This window comes from Alternaria conjuncta (genome assembly GCF_024043145.1).
Source record: "Alternaria conjuncta strain BMP 0040 chromosome Unknown scaffold_11, whole genome shotgun sequence".
NCBI classification, from domain to species: domain Eukaryota; kingdom Fungi; phylum Ascomycota; class Dothideomycetes; order Pleosporales; family Pleosporaceae; genus Alternaria; species Alternaria conjuncta.
The window spans coordinates 900736-910685 of record NW_026250100.1 but is presented as its reverse complement, the minus strand read 5'-3'; the positions used below and the strand labels follow the sequence as shown (position 1 = coordinate 910685).

General features: G+C 53.5%; 3 protein-coding genes across 3 annotated transcripts; 2 read left to right on the top strand and 1 right to left on the bottom strand.

The window, feature by feature from the left end:
• Positions 1 to 445: 445 nt before the first annotated feature.
• Positions 446 to 5231, top strand: J4E85_007839 (uncharacterized protein; the record flags this gene model as incomplete). The annotated part of the gene is made up of 8 exons (XM_051472069.1): positions 446 to 678; positions 743 to 1027; positions 1077 to 1344; positions 1395 to 1664; positions 1715 to 3247; positions 3297 to 3624; positions 3680 to 4386; positions 4440 to 5231. 8 exons carry the CDS (start codon positions 446 to 448, stop codon positions 5229 to 5231), a joined length of 4416 nt encoding a protein of 1471 aa, XP_051324266.1.
• A 479-nt stretch (positions 5232 to 5710) lies between these two features.
• J4E85_007838 (uncharacterized protein) lies at positions 5711 to 7158 on the bottom strand (the record flags this gene model as incomplete). The annotated part of the gene is made up of 3 exons (XM_051472068.1): positions 5711 to 6931; positions 6990 to 7084; positions 7140 to 7158. The coding sequence occupies 3 exons, from the start codon at positions 7156 to 7158 to the stop codon at positions 5711 to 5713; spliced, it is 1335 nt and encodes a 444-aa protein (XP_051324265.1).
• Positions 7159 to 8024: 866 nt separating this feature from the next.
• J4E85_007837 (uncharacterized protein) lies at positions 8025 to 9842 on the top strand (the record flags this gene model as incomplete). The annotated part of the gene is made up of 3 exons (XM_051472067.1): positions 8025 to 8282; positions 8364 to 9034; positions 9092 to 9842. The coding sequence occupies 3 exons, from the start codon at positions 8025 to 8027 to the stop codon at positions 9840 to 9842; spliced, it is 1680 nt and encodes a 559-aa protein (XP_051324264.1).
• Positions 9843 to 9950: the final 108 nt, after the last annotated feature.

The window sequence follows — 9950 nt, the reverse complement described above, 5'->3', positions numbered from 1 at the left end:
GAATGTCCGCACCCTGCACGTTTCAGGAACCAACAGCAGCCCTGGACGCGAACGCTCACTTCGATTCATTCGCGCCAAGATTGCCGAAGACAACTGTCTGCAATCATGGCACCTGGGCATGGACTTCCGGGACTTTCGAGGCAGAAACTTACATCATCCACAGTCGTAAAGGCATGGATTGCAAAGAAGCATCGTATGATATAAGGTAAATCTACCAGGGCTACGGGCTCTGTCAAACATCGCCATCTCAGATCTCCCCCTGCTCACACTTAGCGAGCGCTAATCGATCTGTTCACGGGCTCCCAACCGTACGTATCCTCCTGCATACATCCCAGTTGAGAACATTGACTAATGTTGTTCGTGACCACTAGGAAACAGGCATACCTGGATTGACGCTTCACCTGGTCGCAGTTTCCCCGAAGTTGGACCTGCCTTTCTAACCAGCATGTCAGCCGCATTAGGCTTCACAGAAGCGCAAGCGACAAACGAAGAAGCACGTGTTGACCGCGTAGATCTGAAGTCGGACGCTAGCTCTAGTCTCACAGGAGTTGACGACGAGACCAAAGTTCGACAAGAAGCACAGCGTGATCGAGACATCCACGAGCTCGTGCGCAAGTTTACAACACAGTCTGAACAGCAACATTTTGGCTCACCTTTCGCCGAAGATGCACATGGAGGGTTAGTAATATCCATGTACGAACTGTATGTGAGACAAATACTGACTTCGTACACTCATCTTTAGGCTTGATCCCAGGAGCGACCAATTCCGTGCCAAGGATTGGGCCCGCTCGTTCTATAACTTGCGTTATAGTAGCGAGGAAACGATTCCCCGCGTAGCTGGCGTCGCTTTCAGAGGCCTGAATGTCTGGGGCAAAGGTTCACCAACCGATTTTCAGTCGACCGTGGGTAATACCATATTAAAACTTCCTTCGTTGTTTGGCAGAGGTACGCAGAAGATCGAGATCCTGCGAGACCTGGACGGATTGCTCCTTCCTGGAGAGCAACTATGTGTCTTGGGACCACCTGGGTATGTCTGACTGTTATTGTATTCAGCAACATGGACTAACGACTAGTAGATCAGGGTGTTCTACGCTCTTGAAGACTATTGCAGGCGAGACTCATGGCTTCCAAGTCAGCCCTGACTCGTATCTCAACTACCAAGGAGTACCAGCAAAGGACATGAACACCGTGTTCCGTGGGGAAGCTATCTATACCGCTGAGGTTGACGCGCATTTTCCCCAGCTGAGTGTTGGCGACACGCTCTACTTCGCGGCTCTGGCTCGAGCACCTCGTACCATTCCTGGTGGCATCAGTCGTCGGCGCTATGCCGAGCATCTTCGAGATGTACGTACTCTAATTTGGACTCAACCGGTACGATTAATGACTCTTGACAGGTCATAATGGCCATGTACGGCATCTCCCACACGGCCAACACACGCGTTGGCAACGACTTCGTACGAGGAGTCAGCGGCGGCGAGCGCAAGAGAGTGACGATCGCGGAAGCATCTCTCAGTTTTGCCCCGCTTCAACTATGGGACAACTCGACTCGTGGACTTGATTCTGCTAATGCTGTGGAGTTCTGTAAGACACTCCGAACCCAGTGCGATGTCTTTGGGGCAGCATGTGTCATCGCCATTTACCAAGCTCCACAAGCCGCGTATGAGGTAAGCTATAGCATGGTTACATGAAAAATAGCAATGCTAATTCCTCACAGGTCTTCGACAAAGTGACCGTACTTTACGAAGGCCGACAGATCTACTTCGGACCATCGAACGAAGCACGCGCATATTTCGAACGCCTTGGCTTCGAATGCCCTGCCTCTCAGACCACGCCCGACTTCCTTACCTCAATGACGTCAGCCTCTGAGCGCCGCATCAGGCCAGGCTTCGAAGGCAAAACACCGCGTACCTCCGACGACTTTGCTCGATGCTGGAAAGAAAGCCCCGACCGTCAACGGCTATTGCAAGCGATAGAGGAATACAACAACATGTATCCCCTTAAAGGGGAGCAACACGAACGCTTTGCGCTTTCGAGAACCATGGAGAAATCGAAGAAGCAACGGCAGAAGTCACCCTATACCCTTTCCTACTGGCGACAAATTCGTCTTTGCATGTGGAGAGATGTGCAGAGGCTGAAGAACGACCCCAGTGTGCCTTTGACGATGCTTGTCGTCAACTTTTTCGAAGCGCTCATCATCGCGAGCATCTTCTACAATCTACCCCAGTCCACGGCCTCGTTCTTCAAGCGCGGTGGAGTTTTGTTCATGGTGGTGCTGCTCAATGCCTTCGGGTCGATGCTCGAAATCATGAACCTCTACTCCAAACGCACCATCGTCGAGAAGCACAACCGATATGCCCTTTATCATCCGTCGGCAGAAGCCCTGTCTTCCATGATCGTGGATCTACCATACAAAATCACCAACAGTCTCGTGGTTAATACGACGCTTTACTTCATGTCTAATCTACGCCGAGAACCTGGTCCGTACTTCTACTTCTTGCTCGTTGGATTTACCACCGGCCTTTCGATGAGCATGTTCTTCCGCCTGTTCGCTTCCATGACAAAGACTCTCTCACAAGCACTTGCCCCGAGCTCTCTCATCCTGATAATGCTCGTGCTCTATACAGGATTTGCTATTCCAATCCAGTATATGAAAGGCTGGGCAGGTTGGTTCCGATGGATCAATCCGGTTGCATATGGCTTCGAAAACGTCATGGTCAACGAGTTCCATGGTCGCACATTCGCTTGTTCATCTTTCGTACCTTCTGGCCCATCATACGAGAACGTCGCCCCCGAACAGCGAGCGTGTGCTGTGCAAGGTTCTCAACCGGGCCTCGATTACGTCAACGGCACTGCATACGTCGAAACTGCCTTTCAGTATCAGTATAGCGAGCGATGGTCCAACTATGGTATCATCATTGCTATCACTGTCATTCTCTTCCTCGCACATCTCGTTATGAGCGAGTTGGTTGCTTCTGAACGGTCCAAGGGCGAGGTGCTTGTGTTTCGTCGATCCAAGATGAAGAGCACGGCTAAGAAGCAGAGCGTGGATGAGGAGAATGGCGGAGCGACCGTTCACGAGGGCGAGAAGATCAGTCGTAACAGTGAGCCCGAACCTGGAGTGCAGAAGCAGGTGTCCATCTTCCATTGGGAGAACGTCACCTATGAAGTTCAGATCAAGGGAGAAACTCGCAAGATCTTAGATGGTGTGGATGGCTATATCAGGCCCGGTACACTGACGGCTCTTATGGTATGCCATCTCGACTAAAGATTTGACATTCAAGCTAACAGATCTCCAGGGCGTGTCAGGCGCAGGCAAAACCACACTGCTCGACGTGCTCGCAAGCAGAACAACCATGGGTGTCATCGGCGGCAATATGCTTGTCGATGGCCGTCAGCGAGACGACAGCTTCCAGCGACAGACTGGCTACTGCATGCAACAAGACATCCACTTGGACACATCCACTGTACGAGAGGCGCTGGAGTTCTCAGCATTGCTGCGTCAGCCGCCTGAGTACGAACGCGAAGAGCGCCTAGCCTACGTCGACCACGTGATTCGCCTTTTGGACATGGAACAGTACGCCGATGCCGTGGTCGGAATCCCAGGATCCGGACTCAATGTTGAACGTAAGCACTCCAATACTGCAACTTTGCTTCTACGAGCTTCGCTAATTTCCTACAGAACGTAAGCGCCTCACAATCGGCGTTGAGCTCGCCGCTCGTCCAAAGCTCCTGCTCTTCCTCGATGAGCCTACATCCGGTCTCGACAGTCAGACTTCATGGTCCATCTGCGATTTGATGGAGAAGCTGACCCGTGATGGGCAAGCAATCCTGTGCACCGTTCATCAGCCCTCATCTCTTCTCTTCCAGCGCTTCAACCGACTCCTTCTCCTAGCCAAAGGTGGAAGAACCGTCTACTTCGGCGAGATCGGTCGCGGCTCCGAAACTCTTCTTGATTACTTCACCCGCAACGGCGCATCAGCATGCCCTCCTGGTACCAACCCCGCAGAGTACATGCTCGCGGCGATTGGCGCGGCGCCAGGTGCAAAGACCGAGATCGACTGGCCTACGGTTTGGAAGAACAGCAAAGAGTACATGCATCTTCAGACCGAGCTTGCCGATCTCAGGGAGCTTGCCAACCGGCCCTCTGCTGTCATGGACTCAGCCGACGCCAGCCACCAGGTCTTCGCTGCCTCGTTCATGGATCAGCTCCGCGCTGTAGCCATGCGGTGCGCCCAGCAGTATTGGAGAACCCCTTCATACATCTATTCGAAGGCCATTCTGACGATTGGCTGCTCATTGTTGATCGGCTTTTCCTTCTTTGGAAGCGAAAACACGATGATGGGCCTCCAGAACCAAATGTTCGGTGTCTTCATCTTCCTCTTCGTCGTACGTAAAACCTTTTACAGCCAACATCGTATGCGCACTAACAACCAACCCAGGTCATCCAACTAATCTACCAAATCATGCCAATGTGGATCTCGCAGCGCACCCTCTACGAAGCCCGCGAGCGCCAATCAAAAACCTACGCCTGGCAAGCCTTCGTCCTCTCCAACATCTTCATCGAGCTAGCCTGGAACGCCTTCATGGCCATCTTCTGCTTCCTCGTATGGTACTACCCCGCCGGTCTATACCACAATGCAGAAGCCACAAACACAGTCAACATCCGCGGTTTCCACGCCTTGCTCATCGTCGTCGCCGTTTTCATATTCGCAAGCACACTCGCTCATCTCCTTATCGCTGGCTCCCCCAATGAGGAAATCGCTGGTGCACTCGCTACGCTGGTTACGATTATGCTGTATGCTTTCTGTGGTATCCTCGCTGGTCCCAACGATCTACCCGGATTCTGGATCTTCATGTACCGCGTTAATCCGTTCACCTACCTGGTATCGAGCTTCATGTCAACAACCCTAGGCCAAGCGCCTGCCTACTGCGCGGACTCTGAGTTTCAGACGTTCTTTCCGCCGCAGGGTCAGACGTGTGGGGAGTACATGGCTGAGTATATTGACATGGCGGGTGGCTATCTGAGAGATGCGCAGGCGACGGAGCAGTGCAACTTTTGTCAGATGGACTCGACGAACCAGTTTCTGCAGCGTATTCATGCGGATTGGGATACGCGCTGGAGGGATTTCGGGCTGCTTTGGGTTTACGTTGTGTTTAATGTGGCGGCGGCGATCTTCCTTTACTGGCTCTGCCGTGTACCCAGGACGAAGAAGGAGAAGAAAAACGCTTAGGCGATCTGGGCACGTTGTGTCGTGGTCGCAGCTGATCTTTTGCTTCATCGGGGATTGACGTGCAGTCAATGGTTTCCTTCTTTTTCTTCACCTCTTTCTGGGGAAGGTACTTTCATTGTTCGATACCTAGCCACAAGGCCCGCGATGTCACGGAACATAGATTTCTTCTTATTCAAACCTTAGATCTTAGTAATCAGTAACATACCACAATATCGCAACTGTTCGTTCTCTTACGATATATTGTTGATATTTTGAACGTACTGAGGTACCTGCTATTGCATGCGATATACCCATGGTGTACCGTCTCGCGACGCATACACCATATCGCCAACACTCTTCCCTAGCCATCCCCAACACACCGCAAAAGGCACCAAACCCCGTTAACGCCAAGGCTAAACTTCAATATCTATCCCTAAACCCGCTCTGACCAGCAGCAATGCAACAAATCGCCCCCAAAAAACATTGTGTCACGACCCTGCTCATTCAAACGCACTCAAATCCAATGGCACACTGCTGCCTCGTCCAGCGCGGTATCTCTTCGGTCCGCCGGTGAATTCTCTTGGTCGTGGGAATTGCCCTTCGTCCTGGAATCTCCATCTCAAATCGTGAATGGGCCTGATTCTGCCCTTTTCCCTCCCTCCAGCGTGCGAGCTGGTCGGACTCTTGATACTCGATCCGCCGTTGGACAAGGTGTATGAGCTTGAATCCATCATCGATCGCAGTGGTGTTTGAGAGGCGGGTCGGCTGAGCGGTTGGCTGGGTGGTGGAGAAGGCGCGGGTGCGCTCGGCGGTGCTGGAGGGGGAGCAGCAGGCGATGTGCGGCTGAATGCGTTGCGCGCGGCTGTTTCTGCGAGCGACGGCGCGTGCCCGTTCGAGGGTGGAGGCGGTGGTGGAGGCATGGGAGGCGCTGAATTGTATTTATACGGATCGTATTCGTCGTCATCGTCTGGTGCGCTCGTTGGTGGTGGGACTGAAGGCGGCGGCGGTGGTGGCGGGGTCGCTCGTGGGGCCGGCGAAGGTGGTAGTGGTGGAGGAGCGGGTGGTGCTCCAGTTGGTCGAGGAGATGTCGAGCTCGGGGGTAATGGCGGAGGTGCAGGCGGCGCGGATCCTGGGAGAGGTGGTGCCCGAGCAGGTGGTGCAGCGAGACCTGATGGCTTTCGAGAGGAGGGTGGTGGCATAGGAGGCTTCTTTCCAATCGGTGGAGGCGGCTTAGGCTTCCCGCTTATACTTGAGGCTACCGAGTTGGGCCTTGAGTCCTGACCCCGGAGCGCGTTCATCCCTGGTCGCATACCTGGAATCGGAGGCCCAGGAGGTGCTGAAGGAGGAAGTCCAGGCGGTTTGGGTGCTGCGCCTCGAGGAGCTGAAGCTCTGTTCGATTCGGGGTCTGACAGATAAGGCGCCTGGTCCTCTGCGCCTGTCTTGACACCGCCTGCTTTTCTAAGCTTCGGCATACCTCCAGCGAATATTCCCGCTAATTGTGGTGCCGAAGCCGGTACACTCCCTCCATCTCCATTGTCGCTGTTGGCTCTTGCCCGGTTTGCCCCTCCAGGGACGGCCGGAGCTCCAGGAATCTTGGGCGCGCCCATGGGTGCTGCTGCAGGTCCGTCGCTGACTTTGCCGACTATAGGGGAAGATCGATCGTTGATTTGTGTCACTTTCTTCAGTCGTGCGCCCTTTGTAATGTCGCCCAAAAGTGCTCCCTGTGACGCGTTAGCATGGGTTCCACGTAGTGCAGGTGTCCCTGTGAATGTGACGAACTCTGCCTGCACCCGGCGCTGGTGCTTTCATCCCTCCCATTGGCGGCGGAGCCGGTGGCATGCCCCTTCCTTTCCCAGGCATGGGAGGCGGTGGTGCTGGGTTCGGTGTCAGTACATCGCACGTGTAGTACGGAGAGGAGCATTGACTTACGAGGAGGCGGCGGCGGCATGGTGACGTTTTGTGTCGCAATTCAATCTGGTATATTCACGCTTTTCTGTTGTTGTGTAGGAGAGGGTGCGCAGACTTTGCTGCCTGATCGCGTGCGTTGGGCGTGCGAAGAGTGGAGTGTCATACTGAACGGATGGTTCGAGCATCCCAAGGCTCCTTACGTCAGCTGTGGCTGTGAGCGTTGTGGCGGCCCATGTGGCGTTTCTTGCGGGGTAGTGAACCACCAACTCCACCGCTTCTACTGTGATCTTCGCTTCTCTCTCTACCTAGGTAGTCATTGTTCTGCGCTCCACACGTGAAAAGTAAAACATTTCTTTTCATTGCTGTCTACTATACTTTTGTCGTTCTGAGATTGGGCCTAGGTATCTTCTTAGATCTTCTGTCTTAAGCTTTCGGCTTTCCAAGGTTGTCTACGAATACGCACCCGACTAAAAGACTCGACCTCGGGAGGTAAATACGTTTTCACAACTTTGCACAATCTTCACAGACCCCATGGGAGACTGAGATAAATCATGCTCGCACACCTCATTGGGCTTGGGTGCATACTACATTCGTATCAATGCGGCCTCGTCACACTAGTCGACCGTCTAGGCCCGCCTCGCCCGACTCTGGGTTGTACTTTCAGCTCTACTCGTTCGTTGTGGCTGAAAGAAGATGTTTTGGGTGAAGATAAAAGGCTCCCTTCTGTATCGACTTGCTCATGTTTAACTCACGCGAGAAGACTTTCTTGGAACATTCCGTGAGCCACCTCCGAAGCTAGTCGTTTCCTTGAGATCGCTTTTGGTTCTGGTCGCAGCGCCGTCCACATTTTTGGCACAGTCACACTGCCCATAGTTCTCCCCACTTCGCTCTTCGTGCCCTTCAACAATGGCAGCCTTGCTGTTGACCTTGGTCGAATCGGCGGGTTCTGAGCTGGCCTCGCAGATTGCCGAGCGTCTGGCCGACGGCTTGAATCTGGATTTTCTGAAGTCCGAAGAAGATAAGTTGCAGCAAGAGCTGAAGGCGCTGGGGAACAAAATCGACGAGTTGGGCAAGTTGATCGTTGACACGATCAAGAAGCAAAGGATTACGGACGCTGCGAATCGAGTGAGGAATTGCTTCAGAGGGTTGGAGGAAGCGGCCATGGTACGTTGTTTTCTGTCCACTGTCCATCTCCCCTCTGTCGACTGAGTTCGATAAAGGAAAGAAAACTGAGATAGGCTACAGGTGGAAGATGCTAAGCTATTCACCAAACGGGTGGACCAGATTGAAGGCCAAGACGGCGTCCAAGACCGGCTGGATGACATGGATGCCACGCTCATGAATAACGAGGGCGAAGGGTCACAGGGCCTCCTGCCGCCACTCGCCAAAGAACAATGGGAGATGCTGCAAAACGAAAACAATATGAAGTATGGCATCCAGGAATTTGAACGACAGCAGGAGGCGACCCTCAAGTATACCATTATGATAGAGCGTCTGGGTCTCGCCTTGGTCTTGCTGTATTACAGGTCGCGAAAGGAGATGGATGCAGCGAAGAAGGACAAGATCATGGCAAATGCAGCTGCGAGAAGCGACCAGCGTGTCAAGGCGTGGCGAGACTTGTGGGACGATCGAAAGCGAACTTGCCCTGCGTATGACACGCTCTGGAGCGAGATCAAGAGGCAGACGGCGTCCGAACCGGTATACAAGGCCCCCTTCATCAGGACCATCCAGGCGGCGCTCGATAAACCAGACGCAGGCGTGCCGGCGTACCAGGCGGGCGATGTGCTGGATTCAGAGGTGTTGCAGACAAATTGGCAGGTGTGCTGGAGGAAGCCGAGCTACGCCGTTCATGCGCATGAATGGGACTTCTCTTTCAAGTCCGGCACAGGCCGGTGGACGATCCGTGGTACAAGCAGGTAAGTGCCATATCCCACCGTCGCTCGTCCCCACGTCTAGAAGCTGACCGTGTGCAGCTCCTTCGATGCCAAGTTAATTCCGCTGCCCAATCCGCCCAAGAACCAGCCCCATATCCGCGTGCGCTGTACGAACAACGACGTATGGACTATCACTCTTGTCATTCTCCCTCTCACGCTGCCTCCCTCTGTGCAACTCTCGAAGCTCACCTCGTGGAATGACTATTGCGCCCGTACGTTCCTCGCCCGAGTCGAGAACCACTCGTCATACACTCTGATACCACGGTTGCGACGTATGACGTCCAGGGGTGATCTATATGGCGTGATTTCCTCGTTCGAGTGCCCCGTGCTGCCCGGAGGCACAAGCTACTTGGCTGGACATACTGGCAGGGCCTTGACGGGGGGCACCGGGCTGTTCGAGTATGCCATTTGGTCTAGCCCTCCCGCCATCACAGACTCCTCGCAGGAGAGCGAAAAGAAATTTCACGAGCTTAAGTGCTTCCTACCTGGGTCGCGCGATTATTTTGACGAGCAAGTGGGATACCAACTGCAGGTCGGGGCGGAGTACTTGGGAACCCTAATCTTGATGGTTAGTGTGAGTTACGGAGGCAACCCCAAGGGAGCAATTTATGCGAGTGATTACTGGGCCAGCGAGATCGTGTCGCTGAAAGATGAGGAATGTGTCACGGGCGATTACAAGTATACGGGAGCGAATAAGAGGGAGATGAAAGTGGTGAATATAGAATGGGATATTCAACAGGGAGATCACGTCGGGCAGCCAGGGACTTGGTTCAAGGTGTGCAACAAGTGAAGTTGTGCTCTGTTTTCGTACCTAGGTAGTCCAAACGTCCAAACACGCTAGTTCACCACTTTACATAATTAACATCGCCACGAACAAGCAGTTGAACAAGAACCACAA